The sequence below is a fragment of the Zonotrichia albicollis genome, chromosome 6 (assembly GCF_047830755.1).
Source record: "Zonotrichia albicollis isolate bZonAlb1 chromosome 6, bZonAlb1.hap1, whole genome shotgun sequence".
Lineage (NCBI taxonomy): Eukaryota > Metazoa > Chordata > Aves > Passeriformes > Passerellidae > Zonotrichia > Zonotrichia albicollis.
The window spans coordinates 9,451,111-9,477,513 of NC_133824.1; the positions used below are offsets into that span (position 1 = coordinate 9,451,111).

At 38.4% G+C, this 26,403-nt stretch overlaps 1 protein-coding gene across 2 annotated transcripts in view; it reads right to left on the reverse strand.

The window, feature by feature from the left end:
• Positions 1 to 26,403, reverse strand: part of SLC24A4 (solute carrier family 24 member 4) — an 82,568-nt gene continuing 56,165 nt past the window's right edge. Inside the window, exons 10-17 of one of the 2 annotated variants that reach the window (XM_074542454.1) lie at positions 25,635 to 25,777; positions 20,879 to 21,048; positions 18,795 to 18,939; positions 9,357 to 9,523; positions 7,802 to 7,916; positions 5,587 to 5,699; positions 4,905 to 4,970; positions 1 to 3,359 (exon numbers count right to left, since the gene is read on the reverse strand). In XM_074542454.1, coding sequence (XP_074398555.1) covers positions 3,207 to 3,359; positions 4,905 to 4,970; positions 5,587 to 5,699; positions 7,802 to 7,916; positions 9,357 to 9,523; positions 18,795 to 18,939; positions 20,879 to 21,048; positions 25,635 to 25,777 — 1,072 coding nt within the window. In that variant the 3' untranslated portion in view covers positions 1 to 3,206. The remainder of the gene's footprint in view (positions 3,360 to 4,904; positions 4,971 to 5,586; positions 5,700 to 7,801; positions 7,917 to 9,356; positions 9,524 to 18,794; positions 18,940 to 20,878; positions 21,049 to 25,634; positions 25,778 to 26,403) is intronic. The other variant, XM_005483168.3, reaches the window with a different exon arrangement.

Here is a 26,403-nt window from a genome sequence, read left to right on the forward strand (position 1 = left end):
TAGAAAATGGCAACATTTTTAATGGCTTCCTGACCACACAAGCTAATGTTTTTATTTTCTTTTTTTTTTGTGTACATGTGAAAGGCACTAGTCTGTTATTACTCAGCAATAGCCTCCTGAATTACTGATACATTCTGACGTGGGTTTATCTGAAATACAACAATTTGTCAATCACATCTTTCTTGGACTATTCAGTTTACCTGCATGGCTTAGTGTGTAACTACTTATTTTAGCATATGGACATGGACTACTTAGGAGCTTCTTGAAGTACTTCATATGATCATGTGTCATCAAAGCCCTCACAGAGCATCTCATAATTCTTTGGCAAACAATACATCCTTGGTCATGTGGTGGTGTCAAAGAAGAATCCTACAAATGTTATTTATGATGACAAGCACAGCATGATACTTGTCTCATAGCAGTAGATGCAAACGGGAACACACCATGAAACGCAGCATTAAAATTTAATATTAATTGCCCTGAAGTGAGTTTATGTTTCAGGGAGAGCTGTAGACGACAGGAACTAGCCACAGATTGTAATGGTTGTTCTGGATTCTGAGACTGTTTCTGCTACAACACAACACTGGTTTTCTGGAGCAGGTGATATTCAGATTAGGCAGAGTAATTTTAAATGATGTGTGAAGGGCTTATGGAATTAGCAAACAAAATTCATGTATATTTGGACAGAAATTCAGCTGCTACAGAAAAAAATGGTGCCTATAATCTTCTAAAATTTCCTGGCTCAGAAATATGAAGGTACAATACAATTTTCTAGATCTGGCACTATAAACTTTGATGCCCTTATCCCTGTCAACTCAGCTGATCACCATGCATTCAAAATCAGACTTTGGAGCTACTCTTCTATTATGTAAAGACAACTGAGCTGCCTGAGCTGTGCACAGGAGAGCAAATGTTTGCCTGGAGACAGTTGTCCAAGACCACAAAAACAGAATACAGGAAAAAACCCATTTACTCAGCCTCTCTCTCTGCTCCTTTCAGTCTCACATCTAAGTCATCCCCAGATTTTCAGCAGTGAACTGTCGTCCTCCTGAGAGACAGCAGGGGAGAGAGGAATACTAGGGAGGGCTATTCCTACAGTGGTGCAGCACTATGCTGCATTTTCACAGCTTTTCTGCAACAGAAGACTTCAAGATGAACATGAATTCCATCTCCTCAGCTTTATACTGCAGCAAAAACGTGAATGCCTGGAAATGGGGTCATTGGCATACTTGAGATAAAATGTGTTTACTGCCATTCTTGACTAGTTAATAAATAAAGCATTTCAGTAATGCTGTAATTGTGTCCATCTTTAGTTCTTAGCTTAATGACACAACTGTTTAATTAAGGTAAGAAACCCTAAATGGATAATAATACTGACATTTGTAACAAAATGTAAAGCAAATAACAAATGTGTTGCTCTTTTTCTCTTTAGAATCACATTGAATGGACCCAATTCTTAAAAACACACCACCAGCAGCATACACTCCTTAATTTATTCTAAAATAATTTAAGAAATCATTTTAGTTGTAAACTCATTGCCCGGTGTAAACAGTACTCTGTATGTCAGCTGGCTAAACATAATTGTCATATATGTCAAAAGAAGGAACTTTCTGATTAAGTGCTTATTTGCTAATATTTTATAGTATATTCTCATTGACACATTTTTTTATATTTAGTCTTAATGGAAAATACTAATACATTTAAAAACACATCAACTGTTAGTTGATAGGTTTGGTTGGCTTATAAATATTAAAAAATTTTAAAAATCTATGTATAAAGGTAACTGTGCTTCTTTAGAAACTTTATGTGATCATTCACATACAGCTTCAAAATATTTTTAAAGTTTAGTAGCAATTCAAAATATGCTGTCTCAGTGATCTGCAATTATATCACTGCTAAATTGTGGAATGTTACCCGCTATTTTAATACTCTGGGCCGGATCTTGCTGTCAATTATATCCAGAGTAATTCCTTGTATCAGATTTATGCTGGTGGAAAGGATATCAAAACTTGGCTTCTACTCAGGGTTAAAAAGAAGTATATCATGCTTCAAAATTTGCATGCAATCAAATCAAGGACCATATTCTCTTGACAGACTTGCTTTTGTCAGGGTGACTCTTATCTGCACTGCTCCGTGTCAGACATTCATCTTCATTAAGCTTCTGGGAATAAGAAAAAATGGTGAAGAATACACCAGCGTCTTGACTGATGAAATAAGCTTCTTCCTCTCACCAATCAAACTGAATCAAACCAAATCATAATCAGGGTGGGTTTTGTTGTCAGAAAGTCTGGATTATGTTCAGCTACTACTCCCAGCTGATAACAATAACTGATAGTTACTGAGCACCCAGTTATATTTTATTTCTTTAGCTTCTTCTAAATTTACACAATGGGCTTACAATGGCCAATGCAAAGTTTCTTTTGTGGTGTAATATTCCACAAATGTCAGTTTATATCTATGTATACAGCATTCCTTATTAACAATAAAACATATTTTTCAAGTATGAATTTCTGCATGTAAATTCTCTTCTTCGGTATGCAGTTACTCTGACTTCTAGTGTGCATCATCACAAGTGATACAACATACAACCATTTCCTCTTCTTTCTCTGCCACATTGTTCATTGAACAGAGTGATAAATATTCAACATTGCCATCAAAAACTGTCGGTGCAGTTTCTCTATAAGCAGAGCACTTGAAGGGGGAAATGATCCTCAACAGTGCATGCCATGATATGTGCCTTGGACTTTCTGGTCCTGTAGTTTAAATATTCTGACTGAGCCAAGAAAGGATGTGAACTTGCCTCTTATCCTTCCATGGAAAGTAAATGTCAAAACCAAAAGAACTATAAAGATTTTTCTTCCATCCTCTTGCTAACCGTGATGGTGGTGGTTGATTGTCTGCAGAAGGAGAAAGAAAACCACAACAGAATGCCCAGGAACGGGTCCTTTTAGAGTTCTGTGTAAGATCCATGTAGCTTTATGACAGAGCAGCAATATCCAAAGAGGAGGAAAATGCTTTGGTTGCCTTCAGCTAGCATGTTAAAAGAAAGGTATGCTCTCCTTCCATATAGGTAAAAGTGCTCGTTAGCTGATTAAGCAGGAATGACACTCAAATTATTGATGGAAAGAAGGTAGAAATGTGAAATGCCTCCTGTCATTTACAGCATGTGTCATCAGAAGAATTTCAGTGTCTCTCCTTGCTGTGGTTTAAAGTTCTTCTCGGCACATGGGGAAGTTGACAAAGGTGAAGACATTGAACTCTATCATTATCGATAAACACAGGAAAATAGCATAAAGAAGCAACACGTAGATGCCTAACTTCCTGTCAAGTTTCCACTTATTAAAATGGATTCCAAACACCTGCAAGCAAACAGAGTGTCAGTTAATAAAGTTCGGAAGGAGCCTTCTGGAAACAACCATTATAAGCTAAAAATGAGAGTCTTTTGAATTAGAGGTCTTGCAGGAAGACAAAAATATAGTCTCAGTATTTTACAGATCAGAAAGGCAACATACCTTGTTGACTTGGCTCTGAGTCTCAGTTGTCCTATGACTGTTTTACAAAATATTCAATGAACTAAACTAAATTAATGTCCCTCCCTCAAGTGTTCCCCTGCAAATCCTTTATTTCCCAGTAGTACACCAGCACCAAATGCCCATTCTCAACACCTTCAAAAGAGGTGCTCTACTTGCTTATTTGCTGAGCTCCAGAACTAAGGGGTTACAAGTTACAGGCAGCAAAGCAAAAAAATCCTCACAAAGGCATCTATTTTCCACAGTGTTCAATGCCTCTGAATTATTATTTTGCTCAAAACTTTCCTCTGAATTTGCTGTGGGAGGGTCTGTGCAAATCAGGGTACTCAGCAGAAAAAAGGAGACTGTAATAGATGCCTCAAACTCAGGTGATCTGGCTTCTACTAGGAAAAGACTCTTTTCAGAGAAGCCTGGAAGGCTAGCACAGTAATGCCTCTGCATAATCCTCCCATTTTTCCCAATGTGCTGATTAACATATGCATGCAGCAACACCAGATACAAATGTGTACAGAACACCGGTGCTGTTTCACAGGCACTGTGCAGTATGGCAGGCTGGGGATAAGAAATGAAAGAACACATTCTCACACCTCATAGATCAGATACATAGGAAGTTAGTAGCAGAGTGGACAGCCCTGGCCATTCTACCACTGAAGTCATGCACAGGTGATGTGAAGCTTTTTAAGACTTAGTCATGCAACAGTGTGAAATCTCCAGTGGTGGCCACCTCCTCTACAACACCTCCACAGGCAATTAGTGAAAGATGTTAGTAGAAGTGGATATTTTTATACCTTTTTGTTTCCTTATACCTGATTTGATTCTTCCTACAGAGCGTTCCCTGGGAGTCAAGCAGGAACAGACCTTAAGTACCAGCAAAATTGACTTTTCAAACAGAACTATTGTTTCACCTTAAGAAGTCATGGGTTACAAGGGCATCTCATGCTGAGGCACATTTAACATGTCTTGTCCAAGTCCTGAGGCTCACAGTCCTCACAGACCAGTCTTCACTAAGGGTTTAGGCTACAGCACTTGATTTTGGCTGGTTTTGGAAATCAGAGACAAGGGCAAAGGTGATGAAGCACAACAGGTCTTGTCTCAGCCTAGAGACAGGCCAGGGTATGGACAGAGAACCACAGAAGTACTGCTGGATTCAAAAATTTCAACACTGCCACTGAAATCCATGGGATCTACACATATCCAGCAACGCTCGCACCAAATGCCAGAGTGCAGTCCTCACTGAAGGCAATGGTAGCTCTTCAACTCATGGTAGTGCTAGAAGAAATCAATGCTAAGTACGTCTATTTTATCCTTCTGTAACATGTAAATACCTAAAAAGTATTTTCAAACTGAAATAATTGTAGATGCTCTAATACTTACAGTTAGTGCCACTGATCCTAGCAAAAGTGCAACTGAATAAACCAATCCTTTGCTGTTAATTTTAACCTGTGGAAATCAGAAAATACTTTTAAAATGCTGACCATGTAACTGTGCTTTGGAGATCAAAAATCAATTTACTGATTTAAAGTCCACTTTCTGCTTTGAACAGTGTCTCACATATTTTAAACTATGCAAATCCATAACAGATGTATCCTAATGAAGAACGGGAAGATTAAGGAATCAAACCAAATGCAAAGTAATCCCATCTCCATTAAAAAAAGAAGTGAGCATTTATAACAGATTTTATGTAAAAAATCCTCAGAAGAGAGAGACATGCTGTTATTTGGTATTAGGTACAAAAATGCTGAGGTACATGGAGACAGGTTTGCTGGAAGTTGTGTAGCAAGAAAATGACAGAACCATGAACCACCCATGGGAACAGTTTTCTGCTACACAGTGTAGGTACTCCAGTTGACAAACTGGAAATTAATTGCAGCTTGTTGAAGACAAATTGCTTTCTTAACTGGGTTCCTTTGCAAAGATATTTATTTACACCTTATTTAGCAATTAATAACATAATCAACAGGTCAGTTTTAAATTTGTTCTATTTGCACACTTTCTTTTTAGGATTCTTAAAAAATAGAATAAAAGTGCAAATGAAAGATTTGCCAAGTATACATACAGTTGATCCATAATCGATTGCCATGGTCTGCAAACCCCATGGAACACCAAGTCCCACCAGAATGTCAAAGACATTGCTCCCTACTGTATTGGATACTGCCATGTCACCAAGGCCTGCAGAGGAAAAAAAACAAAAAAAAACCTATTTGATAAAAATGTCTACATAAAAAATGTCTATTTGATAAAATCAAAGTATATGGCCATTACTATGTGCACTGGAGCAAGCTAAAGGGGAATGATCTGCATTGATCCAATCCCCCTTGAACTGGCCAGAGTATCTGAGGTAGGGAGACAATTTCCATAACATTGGCCTGACTTCTGAAAAAAGTGTGCAAAAATTTCTCACTCCAATTACACCTTCCTTGTGTCTTGCAAAGCCTTTGCAGGGTGGGTGGTGGCCATGCAGCACCCAAGGTCTGTGTCAAAGTCTTGCTCTAGGTAGTCTGCAGCCACAGGGAACCAGAAGCTTATGTACTGGATTTACTATGTGGATATGTGACCTTTGCATCATGTGAATTAAGAGAGATCCTGGAAATAACCAACCAGATGATAGTCAAAGATATTATGCACTTCCATGGGGCTTAATCAGTAATAATTTCACTTCAAAAACAGCAAAATACTACAGGAAAGGAAAAGAAAGGTAAATGGTGGTAAAGTACCTAAGTATATTTCAAAATCTACTTCTAATGCTCACCACTGGCTGACATCTCATTCTTCACCAGTGTCAGTGGATAGAAGGAAGGCAAAATTCTTTCTGTCCCTGCTAACTTCCCTTAGACCTGGCCTAAGTATTGAATCACTTCCACTAAGTGAATACTAGAAAGGAAGGAAGTGAAAAGGAACTGTGACATAAATGGGTCATGTCCCAAATATAGTTTCAGAATAAACAGAGTGAAAACAGACAGTACCATACCATAAATACATTATCTGCAAGGTAATGCTTTGTATCTCATGATGGTAGTGTCCATCTATACCTGTCTGCATTCTGGCAGTGAACAATCCTCGAATTCAAGCAGTGCAAAGCAGTACTGTCTTTAAGGGCATTGGGCTCCTTTTTGTCAATCTAGTGCTTACCTTAATTTTCAGAGAAAGCAATCTTTGCAGTGTTATTGTCTAGTACAACAGAAGAACTAATCTAAAGAAGCAGTCTGTTGATTTAAAAATGCAACATCCTCCTTGTTCCTGAAAAAACCTGTTCACTTAAATTAATACACATGCAAAATAAATTTAGTAGGAAGGTGATTCCATAATAATTCTGAAGACTTTGTTGTACTATTTTTGTGAGAATATTCTGCACACAACAAATAATGCAACATGGAAAATTATTTACTTTAAATATATAACAATTTTCAAGTAAGCAACATTTAACAGCACTATTCCTATCTCAAATTACAAAGGTGGGGCTTTTGAGTACTTAATTTATCATTTAAAAGCCCTTCTTGTTTGCCTAATGATGTGTGCTGGAGATATCATTATCTGATAAAAAAAAAGGCTATGGGAATTGAAATACTGGAAAAGAATAAAATAAGGTCTTTTTCTTATTCTACTGCTGTGCAGAGGATCACACTGTCAGCCCTAATGTTTTTCAACAACAGGAAGGGATGCTGCTACCAGCATTTTACAAATAATAAAGAAAACATGATGAAACTTAAACAAAATTAAAAGATGAGAAAGCCTTTGACAATTTCAAATGAAGAGCTGAGGAAAAAATAGATGTCAGTAATCCAAAACTCTTTCCAGTGCAGCTATTCATATGTTCCAGTGGGGAAGAGGTCTGCATTTGGATGAGAACTCTGCCTGGAGCAACAACACTTCTGCCAGCTCTCAAAGCAGTTCATTCCTTGGATTTGAGAGGTCTTCTAGAAATCAGTACAAGTTTTACATGGAGAAGTGCTGGTCAGTGCTATTTCTTCAAAGTAGTTTTTAATAGCTGATATTCTAGTTTTGTCTATGACTTTTGTCTTTTTACCCTGACTGAAACATGCATGGGACATCTGAGGTTGAATTACCCTCTAGAATGCTAAAATGTCCCACATCCCAATAAGCAAAAGATAATTTTTGGTTCACAATAATTAGCAAATAGCTTTGGCTTTCAATGAGGTTCTCAAACAGTAAAAATTAAAATAAAATTATAAAATTGCATTGACAATTTGTGTGTATGGAGGAAACAATCTTACATATGTAAGATTGCAGTTGTGCTTCAGCAGACACATTACCTTGTCTTGCTACTATTAGGCTGGCCATGCAGTCTGGGACACTTGTTCCTGCAGCCAGGAAAGTAATGCCCATGATCACATCTGGTATCCCAAGGGTGTATCCAATCACAGTCACCTGAACAAGGAGGAAGGCAGATTAACTTATCATATTTGGAAAGCCTCCTCATTCCAATGAGGAGAGTATGCCAGTTGTGGTATACTGTTTAACTTTGATTTCTGGTATGGACTCTAACAGGAATAGACCCAGAATACTTATCCATTTCTGCAAATTAAATACTTGTGGAATAACCAGCCTAAAACCAATCCTGTGCACAGGAAAAGTACTTTGGGTCTTATTATTCAACATTCTGAGGACAAACAAAATCTCCATTTCCTGTTGTACTAACATGACATACAGCTGTTTTAAGGAGATACAGTAAAATCTGTGGGTTTGGAGTTTTTTGGTTTCTACAAATGGCAGGATTCTCACTGGTTCTATTTTCAAAAGGACTGCAACTGATATTATATTGTAATATAGTGGCAGAGATATAAAGAACTTATTATAACCTAACACATGAAGAAGGAACCATTTTCTTGTGTGACTTCTCATACAATCCTGAAGTGAGCACGTCTGGTTATACTGTCCCCTGATACTCCAGATGCAGCTTGAAAAGAGCTCAAGGAATCACTGAAGATTGCAGCAGAGCTCTTAGAAAGGACAGGGAACTGTATTTAGCTGGAACATCCAAAGAGGGCTGAAAAAACATCAAGAAAAGGCAGCAGAAAAGGAAGCAGGCTTGTGAGAGAGAAGACTGGCCCAGGGACAGAGAGCTGTTTCCCTGCTGACACTGCTAAGGATGGAAGTCTTCTAGGCTACGTGTTGTTTTCTTGAAATAGTTTGCCAGTCCATCACATGAGAAAAATTGGACCCTACACTAAAGAAAAGGTGTATTTTAGGAACTCCACTGACAATCCTTATATTCAGGGGCAGAGGCCCAGGAAAAGAAGTCAGCATGACTCTCTTGCTGAGACTGCTAACAAGGTACTGTGGCCCAGCTGCCTCTGAAAGCAGTATGGGCTGCAGCCTTAATGAGCATCTCTCTCACTTGTGAAGGGAATATCTATATATGGAACCAAGGTGCAAACTATGACCTTCCAAAGGACATATAATAGGATACAAATGTGTGCCTTTGGCTGGCAAATGAATTTCTTAGGCACAGTCTATGTTAGAGGATTGGTTTACAATGCAAAAATTATATAGAAAGTTGCAAAAAGTACACAGAAAACACAATCTTTCATGACAGGAAACAAAGTGGTTTTCAAATGCCTGACAGGCATTTGAGGAAAATAGATGTTCTCCAATACCTTCCTGTATTGTATTGTGCCCTATACAGTAAAGGCCCAATTATTTCTGCAGAACAAAAGGCAGCAAAAATCTAAAATTATAATAATTATTGTATGAGGTGAAGAGACTGCACTACAATTACATGCCTTTCTTTGACAAACGCACAGAAGGTTTTTACATACTTTGAGATGTACATTTCACTCAGTATGAAGTCCTGCTACATACACTTACCATCCACACCATGAAGTAGGAGAACAAGGCAATCCAGAGAGTGGACAAGACAAATGTCAGCATAAAGCACCTCTCCCAGCGTGGTTTGCTGCAGTTTGGAATTGTGGCAAACAGCACAAATATCAACGGCCATGTCAAAAGCCATTTAATTTTGTTCATTTTTCCCTCTGCAGGACAAAGGAAACAAACAGTTGAGCTTTCCCATCACTATGCCAGGCTCAGTTACACCTCTTCCAGCAGAGCAGATGATCCCAGAAGGATGTTCACGATCATGCATGGCAGCTCATTTTCCAGGGTACCTTTAAACTATACTTGGCCTTGCCACTTTCAGCCAAGTTCTGTAGGCTCATCCAGAATCTTCTTATAGTTAAGCCTGCCAAGATCTATGAAAATCCATGGAAGAATTACAATGATTTAAAATCACAGCTGATATTAAAACCAAAATTAAGTCAGATTTGTTGCTCTTTCAATTTTATTACCACTAATCCAGAATTTTAAAAAAAAACCAACAGCAAAACCAACCAACCAAAAACCTCACCCTATCACCTTAATAGAAATACCAAAGTCCAAGTGGTGAAAATACTTTGCACATTCTGTGCAGCAGCAGAAAACAGAAGCACAAGACCCAATCTACGAACAGGACAATTTTTTTAACATGCCTTATTGTTCTAACTTGGGCAGAAGTTTAAATAAACCAATACTTAGAAGATCTAGTTTTGTTGAATCTCTCTATCTGCATACAACAACATCTTGAAATGGTAAAAGAAAACTTCTGGGAAAAGAAACAAGGGAGTGACCTCCCTTGTACAGCTCTCCAAAATCAGCTGGTGAGAAATACCCAAGAACTGTCATTGCTGAAGACTGGTACACATCTAGTCATTTGTTTAAAATTTACAATATTGCAAATGTAATCTCAATACATAAACCAGAACTATTTTATAACTGGGCCATAAGTAAATGGGGGACTATTTATGCAGTTCATGAGGCATCCTTCAAGCAGGATGGCAAATTTGTCTCTCAGGCTGAGTGGGAGTATCACAACCAACATCGTGGCTATTTTGGCTTGAGTTTTTTTTACATTGTGTTTCCATCATTAACTCATGATGCTATGCTTGAGATCTACTAAAAGATGCTGTTTTGAATAAAATCATTGATCACATTGAAGGAAATCATCAGGTACATCTTCCAGCAAAGTCATTTACCTACATTATAAAGAACATTTACTAACCAGCTCCTATCAATTTCACCAGTAATTTTCTTTCAGCAAAGACTTTGGGATTTAAGATGTGTTTAACAGGAATTTTTGTTAGTGATTTTAATTGGATTGAACTCAGCCATCTTGACCAATGTGCAATGAAATTTAATACTTAACATTTAAAAATTAATAATACTTTTATAATTTATGAGGCTACTTATTAGTTTAATTTAACTTGAGTCCAAAAATCTTTATTAATGTATTTCTGTATACATTCTAGAAATATATTTTCTTGCTTGAGTTATGAAACAGCTTTCAAACTTGGGATTTTTTTGTGAATTTTGAGATGTCATCAACTCCGCAGGAAATCTTAGATTAAGCTTTGCTCTTTAGTCCCATCTATAGCTTGTGGCTGTGGAACTTCTAATGCATAACAGTACTGAAGTGTCCCAGGACAATTTCTACTTCTAGACTTTTACATGTCACTGAGGATCTATTACAGATTTTACAGCGAAGACCTTTTTCTTTTTGCTTATGTATACTTCTGCACAGATTTTTTTAAAAACAGTTATCTTTTACCTCTTCTGTCCAGGAAATGACACTTCTTGGCTCATTTCTCTCTTTAATTGTTAACAAGGCTGTAAATATTCTACAAAATGTCCTCTGGTAGTTTATACCTGCTCCTGCTTAATTTGTTACAATTTGGATTACTTAAAGACTCCTAGATAGTTAATTTTTCTCTGCGCACTACACCTGCTCAGCTTGGTTCATAGTCCAACAAGTCAGCATGGCCTAGGCCAGTAACATCCTCAGCACATAATCCCAAATGCAGGGTCAGTGGATGACTGATTGAAAAAATTGTGGATCCAATTCTGACCTGTGTGGGTGTAATTTGACTGACTTTGGTGCTGCTACACATAGGCAGTGCCTTTTCTCTTTTCAGTAACATAAATAAAAGAAACAGAACTGCCTTAAGAACAAATAGAGCCTCTGCTGGGGAATACATCTTGTCTGGGATCCTGTTTAGTATCCTGAATTACTCAAACAAATGCTTAACTGAGAATGCATAGTGCCTTACCACTGGCACAGCTCTGCTTGTTCATTTCCAAGAAAACCTAATTACTAGTGGAGGAGGGCTTGCCTTTCCATTATCTTTGCTGAGTTTGAATGGATGTGTGTCAGATTAAAATTCCTGGCTCTATTAGTGGTGATGTTTTCCCCACACAACGTCTTGAGTTGAAACTGCTTAGCTAGATGGTTTGTGGGAGTGATATTTGCATTCATTACATGGCAACAGGCTTGAGACTTTGGGGAAGAGCAGAGTGTCATTCTGGGGTTTGCTGGGTTAACAAGAGAAGCCCAGTGGCCATTTGCACTTAGCCTGGAATACTTTGGAACCACCATGGCCAAAGCAGCTTACTTGACACATTCTGCATTGGGTTCCCTTTTGTCTTTTGGTTTTCTAGGTTTTATAAACTTATATAAGTCTTAAGTATAGTTGGCCTTGGTTTTACCTCAGGCCTTTTCATTCAGCTCCTACTGTTCTGGATCATGGAACTTGCATGGCACATAGGGCTAAAGAAGTCTACTCCTATGCTGTAACTTGGCAGTTTTTTGGGACTTTCAAGTACATTTAGCAGCAACCTCAATGAAGTAGACTTTATTTTTTCAGGAAACTGATGACTTTATTTCACCTAGCTTAGATGAGTGCACAATCAATACACAGCTAGAAGACACAAAGTATTTTTTTTTTAGTTCTTTTCAAAGTACTTTTGCTGTTCTGTTGTTTTGGTTTTGACCACCCACTCTAAAAAAATAATTAAAAAGATTTAATGATAAAGATTTTACAGTGAAGTATGCTTAATAGCTCATGACAAATTGTTTTACAACTCTTGAGTAGCTCCCTAGTACATCTGCAAGGAAGAGAATGATCATTCCCATTCAGGCCCTTATTCAATACACAGCTGTTCTGTACCATTGCAAGACCCCAGTGCAGTTGCTTTAACAGTGGTACCACCCACTCCTGTGAGCCCTGGGTTTAAAGGTTCCTGCAGCAACCCACACAATTGAGGAAAAGTTTATTTTGCATCCCTCTCCCCTCCCAGTAATAAAAGAATATTACAGAATATTATTACAGAAAGCAACACTGGTCTACATTCTGTTCACAACACTCTGCTGTAAAACAAGAAGATGAGGGGTTTTTTGCAAGGAGTTGTTTTCACTACTTCATACATCCATTTTTTCAGATATTTGGAAGCCAAGCATGCCAAGTATTTCAGAGAGGTATCATTACAAAAGAGCTTGATTACAATGTTTCTGAAAACAAAGTGGCAGCCCTACAACAAAGAGCTCTGCAAATTTTCAACACATTCCCGGGCTAGTCATCTTTCCAGATGTTATACTCACAATAATTACTTTCACATACAGATAGTGTGTCCTGCTGAACAAAGCCAGCAACACATATCACAGCACTGAGAAAAAACAAGTATTTCCTTAAGGAGCTAGAGAAAACACTTTGTACAGAAAAAAATAGAGTCCTATTTGCAACACTCTCAGGCAGCTGAGAGGAGCTCAATACAAAAGTGTGAAATGACATTTGTGTTTACCTTTAGACCAGAAATGTCACGTTGAAGTAAATGCACTGATTAACCCCACTAAGTGTGTTTTGGTTTGCAATTTTAGTCTGCAACATGGAGCAGCCTTGAACCACACCAGTAGAACCAGAGGTACAAAATTAAAAGTGCCCCAAGTAATAATGGGAATTTTATCCAGGGGATCAAGCTAGAGCTAGTCTGAAACCGAACTTCCAGAGGCACAGAGTTCAGGCAGCCCACACATCCTAGTAAATAAGCTGCAGAGAAAACACTTTTTCAAGTTTAAACAGAGTGGAGTCTGTAACTACACCATCAGGAATCACATCTAAGTTATTGTAGCTAGTTAAATTTGACTGCTTTTCCACTTGGCTTTCCCTTTAAAAGCATGTCAGCCAAGCACAGATCTCAGCTCCAAACATGAGTTACTTCAGAACATGCCTAAAGCTTCCCAAGTGAAAGAAGCATCTCCTTACACAAAGCAATGACTGATCCAAAAAAATATAACATCTCTGAAAGGCATGAATCTAACTGGCACACAGGAGCTTCATCACAGTATGTTTGTGAATTCCTATAAATCTCTTAAGGTCACTTGAAAACTGGGAAAGGTATTGTCTAATTGAAAAGAGAAAGGCTTCCTGAAGTTTCTTACTGATTGCTGTTTTTTCCAGGGATTTTTTGTTAATGGTAAACATAAAGTAGAAATGAGGCACATCCAGGCTTGCCTAAGAAGATTACTGCTGCAAACTTTTTTCATTCTTCACTTAATTTTTAATTTTTTTAATTCCTTTTTTATCTTTTTAAATCTCTCTATCATTTTTTCATTTGGGAAGGACAAAACTCAAGCAACCAAACAAAAAAATCTCAACATGTTTTTTCTGCAATTAAAAATGATTTTCCAAACACCTGTGCCCTTGGTTCTAATTAAGCTTCATATTTGCAAAGATGAATTTACACCCACATATTATTATCAATATCAAGTCAATTCTCAACCCAAAAATGTGTAAAAGTAAGACATATGCCTCTAAACTAGGAACTTTGTAATAACCCAGACAGCAAGTAAATTTCTGTTAGAAAATGCTGTTCATCAGAGTTCAGACTGATTGGAAAACTTCAATATAAGTAAATTAGACAATTGGAAAACTTAATCAGTTTCTAGTCACGTCCAGTATCCAAAACACAACAGAGAAATACAAATTTTTCTCCCAAGTATGGTACACAACAGAGAAAAAAAATGAAGCAGATACAACAAACTAGATCTAGTGTGAATTTTCCAACAGGACTATTTTCCACAAAAAAATATCTGTTGCAAAATAATAAAAAAAAAATTGTTAGAAAATGGCTTTCAATTCTTCATTAGGAAAATTAACACAGCAGCTGACTCTCCACCTTCTTGGAAAATTCTTACTGATTCCAGCTCTGCAAATAACGTATAAATTGTGGAGGCAAAAGATTCTCCGTATGAGCATACTAGAAATAGGCTATGTAGTGTGTAAAACAGTGCCCAAAGAGGCTTCCAAGTAGGCAGCAGACATAATAAAATATTTTTATTGCAGCTCTCCTGCAACAGACCTTTGGAATTTTTTTCTTCCTTTGGAAAATACCAAGGTTTTACTTCTCATCCTCATCCAAAACAGACTATTTTTCACCCTACTGATACTCTTCTCGGAAGTTTCATTTTCCAGAATACAAGTTCCAAATTCCAGACCATGAAATCTGTCCAAAACAACCCAGATTTCTATTTTCAGCCTGTGCCTTTACCACGCTTTGAATATTTGGATTTATGCCAATAATCTTCTCTTAAATACACATTTTTGGTACAGAGAAAACTGGTCTACAAAAAAGAATTTGCTCCAGTACACAGAAATGAGCTTTACTCTCAGAATTACCATAGGTTTACACAACACAACATTCAACATGTAAGATGTAACTGAACAGAGGTACCCTCCATATCTTGTTACAATTGTCTGGATTTTGGCCTGGTTTATTCTGTATGTTTTAACCTTGCTGTCTAACAAAGAGCTACAGCCTCCTGAGTGTTCAAGCGAGGTGCACTGGGTTTGCCTTGTCCACTGTGTTTCCAATAAAGGAAGACACCAAGTGAAGTGAGTAGGAGCCAGGTTCAAAGTAAGTAAAAGGTTCTTCTCAAAATCATGAAGCTCCTTCCCAAAGGATGTTGTGTGTGTTAAATGTTTGCAAAGATTCAATGACAATTAGACATTAACATTAGGTTAATGAAGAAGAAACACACTAAGGAATTTTAGATCACAATTTTACATCCAGACCAAGAAGTTCCTTGAAGTGAAAACAGCTGAACATCAACTTGTCCTGTCTCACTCTTCCCCCAGGCTTCTTCATAAAATCGTGGCTGGTGTGAGAACATTGAGATAAATGTTTGTTTTGACCAAGTACAAACGTTTTACATGTTTTTAGTAGATAGTGTTAATTTTTTTGCTTCTATCCCACAAGTTATTTTTGTATTTTGGATCCAAACAAAAATGGATAGGATTGCTAATCTCCTTTATTGCCATCTCATTTTAGCTTGAGGAATTATTATTCCTGTTTTAGCTAACACCATCAGGACTTATATAAAGCATCCATGCTCCAGTTCTGTAAGAGAAGTAGTTCTTCATTCCTGTGAAATGATCAGGAGCTGAGATCACAGAGTATTTTAAAGGGTGCTGAACATGTGACAATGGAAGGGATTTAAACATCCATTAAGAGCTGCACAGAAGTGCTTTTCTGAGTCTGGGCTCTAAAAGACCACGGAGCTATGCAAGGCCTTTAACACACCATTTTGTTGTCAACATATGCCTGCCCAGTTTTGTCCTATTTTATTCTGATCTGTGGGGTGTGTTTTTAAAGTTTAAGACCTGTTTTCAAAAAACTGTAGAGTAATCACATTGTAAAGCTTCAAATGAGCCTTTCTCTTGGGAGATAATCATCAACATCTAAATGTTAGGTCAAGAAAGAAATTCCTCTTCTAAAGATAATGTGTTTTTCCCACACAGAAACCAAAGGCAAAGGCTGTTTGAATGATATCATATGCAGTTTCCATAAAAACTGTATGTTGTCTCCTTTTTCAGGATGGTTCTGAACCACACCCAGGAGTGAATCTCTCTGGATGTTTGACAAAGGGGATATATGCTGGAACAGTTTAAGGCTGTTCTCATGTAACAACTATATTCTCTATTTCTGCTTGCTAAAGCCCTACACTTTTTGCTGAGCACTCCTGTTGACAAAGGATAAAAAAAGAACAAAATGTAAAAGACGCATTTTGAGATGAGAAATAATAATTTGTCATCAGATTAAACTAATTCAGAGATGAAACTTTATACTTCTCTTCTGTTTCAGAAAAAAACCACAAACTTCTCTTGCAAAAGTATCTAGAATACGCAATTTGAAGAAAGTAAAATCCCACATTAGGCTAAAGAATGTGACTACAAAACAGCACAAAATAGGGGTTGTGCCAACTCACAGCCTTTGCAGCTGCAGCTCCTGAAATACAAGAATGGATTTTTTACCTAGGACACCACAACCAACTGAATTGAAAAGTCATATTGAAAAGTGAAAGCCTATTCTTCAGAGAACACTTTCCAGTACTGAAAAAATACATGAACTTCTGATCTTTAGAAAATGTATGTGTCTTATTCCCAGACTGAAAATAAATCAAAGAAGACCAGAGGGGATTCTTGGATACTCTCTGCAAGCCACCTTTTCCCTAAAGCCAGTTTTCAACGTCCAGATTTTTTAGGTTACTGATTGGGCCACAGTACTTGAACAACAACAAAACGTGATGCTGGGTCCTCACAATTTCACCAAACTCATTAAAGTAGTGCTTTGGAAAGCATAATGAAAGAATTCTCAGCCAGAACATATGAACTGAGCAATGAGAATCCAACCAATGGGTAATCCACCCCAGACAAGAGGAGTGACTATACCTGAAGGAAATGATAAGGATTTTATGCAACCACTTATTCAGTTTTATGCAACTCTCTTGAGCTCATGTTGAAGTTTTGCTCCATTCAGTATGAATTGAATCACCAGTGGTTCCACTCTGGTCTGTTAAACCTTATCTTTAAAGACTTTCTCAAAAATGCAGAAAAAATGCATTTAAAGAGGACCAGTGACATAACTAATAACTCCCTCTTTAGTTCAAAGCATTTTGTCTATTGTGAATGTCACACACTTAGGTAAATTCCAGATAAGAGCTTCCTATATTTTATTCATCAAAAAGCTGTCTGGAAAGTAAGAAGAAATGCATGATTGCACTACCCTAATCAAAACTTCTATCCAAGAACTTATTACAAATCATCTCAGTTTAAAAGTCTTCTTTGCCAACACAGGCAAGGGTGGTCAATGGAAGCAGGGGAATCACTGTCTCTAACTTGGGTCAGCGGTGGACACAGCAGTGCTGGGTTAATGCCTGCACTCAATGACCTCAGAGGGTTTTCCCAGCCTTAATGATTCTAGAATTCACTGATGTTTCAATGGTTTGTGGAGACCTTTTTCCTTTTCAAGAGCTGTTTATTAGTTTCTGTTGTTATTATTATTGTTGTTATTATTATTATTGTTATTACTACCACTCTTATCATTAACATGCTTATGTGCACAAGCCTATTGCTGACTTGGATCCTGTTAGTTCACCACACAATAAAAATACTTTTTTTCACTATCTCATGAATGACCAGAAGCTCATCTAATGAGCCTATCTTCAGTGAATTTGTTTGCTTCCATTCTTCACTCCAATCCATGCAAGAAGCTCCTGTGGGAGCACAGTAAAACAGGAAAACATACAGTATCATCTAATCTTCACACAGTATGCTTCAATGTTGGTCCAATCACGAACATCTCTTCTACAACGACAGCCACTGAAGCAATGGGATCACTAAGAAATTAGATATAACATGGAAAATGCTTCTTTTTCACTGGATGTGGTGTTTATCCCTGCCAAGCAATTCTTACATTAAACAGTAATTATGTGACAGGCTACATGTCTGTAAGGGCTGATCTAATCTCTGCTGTCTAATCTCCAAAGCATTTGGGCAGGAGTCAACCTGCAATGTGCCAAGGGCACCAGCACAAGAGACTGGTTATAGACAGCCCTTTACACCAAAGAATTTCCAAAAAATTTTAAAAGGTGAATACTTTTGCATACAGCTATTCTAACAATTTTAAACACTCTCTCTCTCCCTAAATATCTTTTAGTCTTCATCCAAGAAGCCTCCCTCACTACAGTCACTAGAACAATTTATTATAAATTTATACACCATGGTGCATCTGACTTAGCAATTTCCAGCAAGTCATTATTAACTGCTGACTTCAAAATTATTTGTAGTAATTTTGAAGTATTCATCAGGTCATTCTGACATGTTTCAGTGTAAACTTCTCTTTCTTGTTTTCCCTTCACCTCTGGTAAATCAGCACTTCTACCATGGCTGTCCATAATGACTGGAAAACACTTTCCAAAGATCTGCTTTTAGTCACCCAGCCTCCAGCCCAGTTTTACTGTCAGCAAATCCATCCTTCAGATAGTCAAACCTGTCCCTTTCCTCCTCTCTCCCCACATATGTTGTCTTTCTACATCCCAGCATTTAGCATTTTAATTACCTTCTTTTTCAGGACTATAAACATCTAGAAAGTAAGCCTTACCTGGCACTGAAAACGGAGTTAGACTGTCCTGTTCATTCTCCTCTTCTTGGTTCCCCACAGGGATGTTTCCATTTTCTATATTCTCCTGTCTCCTGTTCTGAAGTGCTTTGCTTGAGCCATTGGCAGATTGGATTAACCGCTGGCGCTGCAGTGTCAAAACACAAAACTGCCACAGTTCAAAAAGTATTTACTTGGTAACATCTGAATTTTGCTCTCTGTCCAGTCCCAGTCACATGAGCCATGAAGTTTCTCCTCAAAGCTTTCCTTTTGGTCAACAACAAACCTGTCAGTGGCCTACCTATCTTCAGCAGGCATCAGGCTTCACCAGGTGAACCATACACTTCAAAATTACTGGCAGGAGTCTTCCAAGCCATGATGGAGAATGTTGTAACATTTGTTGTTCCACCTATGTTTGAACCAATGTGGTATTCCAAAGCACTTCTCACTCAACAGTTCCCACTCATACCAGCAATAGCACCATAATTAAATGGTAACACTCAAGACACTTCTGCACAATTAGAGTTGGCTTATGAATGACTCATTATCCAGGAGCTCTCCTTCTCAGATCCAACTCTTCTGTTCTTCCTCCTTCTCAACTCCATTCACTGAGGTAATTTATCCTATTTTTAATTTCAAAAGGAACACTAATCCTTGTTGCCTTTGTCTGAGTATATGAAGCTCATAATTGGCCCTGCAGACATGTACAAGAACTGCTGCAGCTCCAACACACAGTAAAACAATTACAAGGACAGGTTTTAAACATGAGTATATATACCCACTCATGCACTGAAGAATGTTAGATGGAACATTCCATCTAACATTTTTACTTTTACTTACTTACTAAAGTTCTTACTTTTATAAAAATATTATTTTAATTCATTAGATGAGGTAATGCAGAGTTGAAAAGTGTTCTCTTTTCCTGCCAAATAGCAAATTCCTAAAAAGTGCTCTGAAATGCCTTGAAAAATAAAGTAACTGCACAAGATGCAAAAAAAATTCTGAAAGCAGTATCAACATACTCTAGTGAAAAATAGAGAAAAATCCTGAGTATTTTGCAAAGCTTGTGAATATGTAAGTGAGAAACACAAGACCATACATCCAAAATGCTCAAGTTTAGAGAATGTCTTTTGCAGATGTTTAAAGGGCCAAGTATCAGCTTTCTACCCACACAGCCATTAAGAACTTTTCTCTGATCAAGGAATTGACTTAAAGGATTACAAAGTCAACTATTGCCATGTGCCCTGTCTGATCTTCTACTCCTGACCATAACACCTTTCACTATTTTACCATCAAACTGGATTTTTGTTACAAATATATTAATGGTGCTTTCTTTTATTGTGGAATTCATAAGGCTGGCTGAAATCTATTTACTTGCCAGAGTAAATACCTCTCATATTTGATATTGTGGGAGCAAACTAAAAAATCCTGCTTTCATAAAACCCAAGGTAGGTAGGCCAAAGATTTCACTCCTAGTGCTTCAGCAAGTTCAGAACAGCCACACTTGCCAAGTCCTGCCACTTCAGCTGCAGGGTATGGAACAAGCAATATACACTCACGGCAATGTATCGAGTAAGAGGGAACTGAAACCATCCAGGGAAAATTCCCCTCATGAAAATATTTTGGTCCATTTTTATTTTGAGTTGAGGACTACAGTGAATACTAAAGAGGTAGGTAAATCTCTGAAGGAATCCTGAAGTGTTAATAATACAAGAGCAGTTTTTAAAATTTTTGGTTGCCTTGCCCATTACTCTTTTTTAACCTAACCACTTTTGCAATAATCAAAACCAATTCTTCTGCTATAAATAAAATCTAAATGTGCACATATGCACACAAACTGAAGTAAACATCTTCTGTCAGGGAGATAAGGCAGTCCCTCCCTTTTGACTGCCCTCCCATTAAAACAGGCAACATCACCAGCTGGGAATCAATCTTCAGATCTGTTCTCATATAGCTGCTTGAGAAAGACATAGTTCTATCCCAACTATAGGAACATGGGAGAATCTGAATTCCAGGGTCACTATGAGCATAGCTCTTTGGTAACCCTTCTGCCTCATGGTCATTTTCTGTTTTCCCAATGAACGTACCTCGTTAATGATGAGCCGGCTTGCCATCCGCATTCTGGTGCGTGGTCCAAACTTATTTGTGATCATAATCCGTAATCCAGCTTCAGGGAACCGGTATTTGGGAGGACTGGAGCAGATTATCTCATCCACCATCACAACACTGTTTTTGCCATACTGCTGTATCCCCTTCACTAATGATCACAATGGACAGAGTTAGCAGTGGAACTGACCCTACCACGCATCCCACCATCCAGAGCTGGGTCTTTTCAGGCTCAGGTGGGGGGAACATTTATCTGAATGCCAGAATTTATGAGTGGCTTTCTTTTGATATTTCTGCAGCCTGGTCAATCTCCTCATCAGTTGTGTGCTCTTTTAAGATCACATGCTGGAAAGGGATTTCACTCTACTAAGGCAGCCTCCAAGCCACTGTCAGATTGGTGGGAGCAGTTTTTTCCCAGCTGTTCATACTGTAGTACCAGTTTTATTTATTTATGTCCCACTAGAGTTTTGTACCCTTTCTCTAGAAGTGTTTGGGCTGTGGCAGTGTAGACAGCACTCCTGAAACCTCTAAAGCTGTTCCATTGGATCAAGGTGTTGCACATGCAGAAGGCCCTAATGCCTCTCTCACTCCTGGAAATCTTCACCTTCACAGAATACTACCAGTATCTCTCACAAGAAAAATTTGAAATTCTGACAAAGATCGTCAAGAACAAATCTACAGTTCTAACTAACACAGTAAGCCTTCGTTAATATAAAGGAACCCATACCAAGATGACGAAGTTAACAAAATTCTACCATGTTAAGAACACGTAGAGACAAAATTTTATTGGGAATCAACACAAGTACAGGCAAGGACTTTAGGAGCTCACCAACAAATCAATATTCTCACAAATGCTACAGACTACACATATCAAGCAGAGCAAGGCTCAGCAGACAGGAGACATACCCATGTGGTGTTAGAAAGCAGGGCAGGAAATAACTATAATAAATATTAATTATTACATATAATAGTATGTACAGAAAAAAATTCTTTGCTGCTTGTTTTCTGCTTTGCTTCGCTTGGCCTCCCCCTCTCCCTCCCCTTTTGTATTGTTACTTACATTAGGAAGAGGAGGAGAATTTAGGAGGTAGAAGTGAAAGATAATTAGTGCATGGTTCCAGTCAGGAAGCAAAGGAAATCTAAGAAAACATTCAAACTCAAACAATGGAATTAAATAGACCTGTTCTAAACACACAGAAGCCTATATTGTTACTCTTTTGCATTGTTACAGTGTTGAAATATTTTTGTTTTCCAGGAAGACTGGATCTATGCATGCATCTAAGTCACATCATGCAAAAAAAGGCTTTGCTGTCTCAAGCATCTTCTAGCATAGCTGCAGTTGAAGAAATACATTTTCCATAATGATTCAACAAGAAAAAACAGTAAGCCTGTAAATCGCCAATAAACATCTGTAACTTTCACCCTTCCAAGCATTTGAGGGTCTTGCCTTGTTTCACTAAAATAGGTTCAGTGAGTACTCTGGGGTCACCTGAAGAGTCATAAATATAAGATCTCTGGTTTCACAAAGAAATGTGCCCTACTCAAAGAATCCACTCTGGAGTCTGTCTTGCAGCTTAACATCTCTCATACAGAACAGAACTAGGGGCAATTTTACATTTGCTAAATGTAAAGGAGCAGTTATCCTCCTCTATCCCAACATCTGCACCAAATTAACCTTGCTGAGTACTGTGGCTGATGATGCAGATAAGGAGCACATCCACTCCAGTGACTCTTGGAGTGTAGAAGCTTCCCTGTGAAGGAATATACAGCCAGACAGTTTCCCAGGAATCAGTCCTCACAGAATAGGACTCAACCACATAAACTTAACATTTGCTTTAGCTAAAGAAAAATAATGTTTGACAGCAATGCTGGCAGGGACAAAAGAGCCTGATATTAACAGTCTCATCAGATTAACTGTTCCCAAGTGAGTTCCTCCCAAGAATTAACCAAAATGTTTCATCTTACAGTGACAGGAAAAACATGGGAGCACTGATGTTACTCTGAAACTGTTTCTTAGAGCCCTATGAAGACAGTGAGCAAACACTCACCTTTGAGAAAAGTATCATAATTAAAAACTCAGTGCTGCTGTAGAATACCTCACACTAAATATATATTTAAGTACTGCAGCTATTCTGACTTGCTGTGGCACATTGCTCTTATTATATTCATTATTTTCAGTTTGACTCCCTCTGCCTGTAAAAAACAACATACCTTAGCCCCATATAGTATGGACTCCACCTAAAAGTTGTTTTAAGAAATGTGAAAAGGAGAAAAGCCTTTTGCTTCTCCTTTGTGATATTCCTTAAGAAAAAACTCTACTGAGAATGGCTTTTCTTTCCAACAAACTTACTGCTCACCACCAAAGGCTCAGCACTAACAGCCCTGTCAAAATCGACAGAAAGCTTCTTGACGACTTTAGCTCTGAAAGCCAGTCCCTCAGAAACCTGCTTTTGTCCCAATTTCTGGTTTCAGGCAGGGGTCAAACCATGCCACCTGGTGGAAATTTGGGTCAACACAATAAAAGTCAAGGGTAATACACATTTGTACTTTGAAAATTGGAGCAACATGCACAAAGTACATCTAGTTTGCCTTTACCTGTGTGTGCAGAACTCATCCTTGAAATGAAATTTTTCTTATGGTGAAAATACCTCCTTTTTCTTTCTCAAACTTGAGTGATGAAAGGTTTTATATTGTACCACAGGAAGCTCTTGAAAGTAATGAAACTTACAAGCATTAAAGAGCTTTACAGGGTTACACCTTTCACCTGCACCCCGAGCAACAGACTATCCTTGCTAAAAGAAAGTTCCTCACCCAAAGCAACTGCTCCTCCAGGGGAAGTAATCAGGCTTTCCTCCTGTGGAAATTCAGGTTAAGGTCAAACCTACACCTTGGTGAAGTCAAGGGAGGGTTTTTGGTGGATCCTCAAACTGTTGAGCAGTGCAAGGCAGAGGCCAGCCCCAGCTCTCCCCTTGCTATTAGCAGTGCTCCTATCTGAAAGCTGCTGCTGGGGAAAATGCAGTGAAGCCAGCATGTGTCAGCTAAGAGGGAGTCACTGACAGGTCATGGCATATTTTGAGAGAACAGGAGGGAAGAAGCTGGAGGCAGCCATGTGACAATTTTCTAGGACAGCATCTTGACACATAAAGCAGTTAGGCTAAGACTGCCATCTTCCCCTCCCACTGCTCACTCCAAATCCCTAATCTCCTTTCTGTACTTTCTCAGGCAGGTTTGCCTATGACAGTATCTACACTCTGGCTCTTTGAACAATTGTGCAGCATGTATTTGTGTAATGGGTGCTGGAGAAGGCAAAGGGAATCTGACTGAAACTGCAGTATCAGTGCCTCTTTGAGGCAAAATCAGAAAAGAAATCTGATGTGCACAGCTGCTACTGGAGCTTTCTTGCTTTTTTTCCTGCACGTTCTTCACAAGCATTCAATAATCTACACATTTCCTTGAAAAGGAAACAGACACACAGGCAAGTAGTCTCTGCTATTGTCTCTTTTCCACAAGGGCTCGAGAGGAGAGCCTGCTGGGAGATGACATCAGAACCCAAAAAATTCCTCAAAAGTATAAACCACTACTATCTGTGGTGTTTAACTGGATCACCCTTCTCCCATGTCTCCACTTGAATACAGGAAGCATCTGTATTCAGATTGCATGGAACCTTGCATGGACACAAATCCACATGCAAGTGACAGACCTCATTATATCAGAGCCAATGCTCCCAAAAGTTCATTATAAAATGATATGAAAGTATTTCAAAGGCACCACCATGTCCTATGAGAAATAATTTAAAATTATTATTGTCTAAACATCTTATCTAGGACCAGAGCAGAAGTGTGCTGCTGCTGAATAAACCTATATCTACCTTATGGTAGGTATACCTACCAATATCTACCTTAAAGAAACCCCAGAGCAGAAAAGAGCAGGATTCTCTAAATTCCTGTTTGGTATTATTTGTGGGGATCTTTCCAATGCTACCAACACTGCTGATGAGCTCAGCCTCCTAGGATGGGAGATGTGTGCAAAGAACAACGTGAGGAGACCTCACTTGTTAAGAGCAGCCCAAGTGCTCACTAAGTTACATGGTTTGTACTTGGAAAGTGGAATCATTTGGCTCTACAGAAAAAAGAGAGAATAGAAGAGAACAGAGCTAAGACAAAGATAAAAACAGGCTTAGCAAACAAGCCAAAAATACCCATGTATTTTTGCTTATTTTCAGTACCACAAGCTGTATATCATCTTTCCTTTACAACAAGAGCACAAAGAGCAAAGAACCTGCATTTTTCAATTTTACGTATGTGTCTGGTGATGTATACAGACTGTTTAGGCATGTGAAAACCAGTCCTCTAAGGATCTGAACTCAACATGTCTCTTGCCCACTGATCTGCTCATGTCCTTTCCTTCAACATCCACATCATAACTTCTCATTCCAAACTAATTTTTGAAGTGAAAATTTTTACCAGGTTTTCTTCTTGGTAAAAAAAATGTATTTCTTTCACAATGTTGTAGCTCATCACTGAACAGGAGATAAAATGGAGCAAAATTGCCAATGTGCAAAGCAGCTTGTTTTCAGAACATAGAAAAAAAATTTTTTTAATGTGACACTGAGACTGCTGAATTATCCAGTTAACCCTGCTTACAATTGAGAAGTGACACTGTTTTGATCTGCATAAAAGAAATAAAAAAGGATATCCTGAACTACTCTTTTTCCAAGTCCTGTCTGCTCAGCCTTACCTTTCCATAGTAATGGAATGGATGGGTCATCACAACTAGAGGCATAACATTTATTACCATCTTCCAGCTCATTGTTGACTGTGTCACCATTTCCAACATTCTTGCTTTTAAGGGTGAAGAAATTTTGCATCCTCACGTTGTACCTGAAAGTGCAAAGAAAAGGTCTCTAAAAAGGCTGGATTTTTGCATTTTCTCAGCAAACTTTAAAACCATCTGAGAACAACTTATGCAGGCAAGCAGCAAAGCCTGGATACATGTTCTCTGACAATTAATAGGAAGTGAAGAGAAAGGACTGTCCAACTCAGTGGCAAGCTGACAGGAAAGCAAGGACTGCACCTATCTCTCATGACATAGAGCAAACTGCAGAAAGGCACTGGAGCAGATTCAGTGAAGGCACAACACTGGAGCTGTTCATTTTGGAGCCAGGACATTCACTATACAGCAGCTTCTTTCCTCCTGCATCAGCTCACAAATCACCTCACTGTTTCTTTCAGTACTGTGAACCCTGTGGGAGGGCTCTTAGGCATTTCTGGGACTGCTGACCATACCCTTCTAAAGACAGAACACATCTATTTTAGCACTAGGGTGGGACCTAAGAGGGCCGTCAATGACTCTGCTAAGACTTGATGTAGGAGAAAAGGGAGTTCCAACAGGGTGATTTGTGAGGGAAGGGCACCAAAGGATGCAAGTCTAAGCAATCTTCAATGGAAGGGGGGACTCACAGACACCTGCAGTAACAGTGAGACCTCTGACTCTCCTGTCAGAGGCA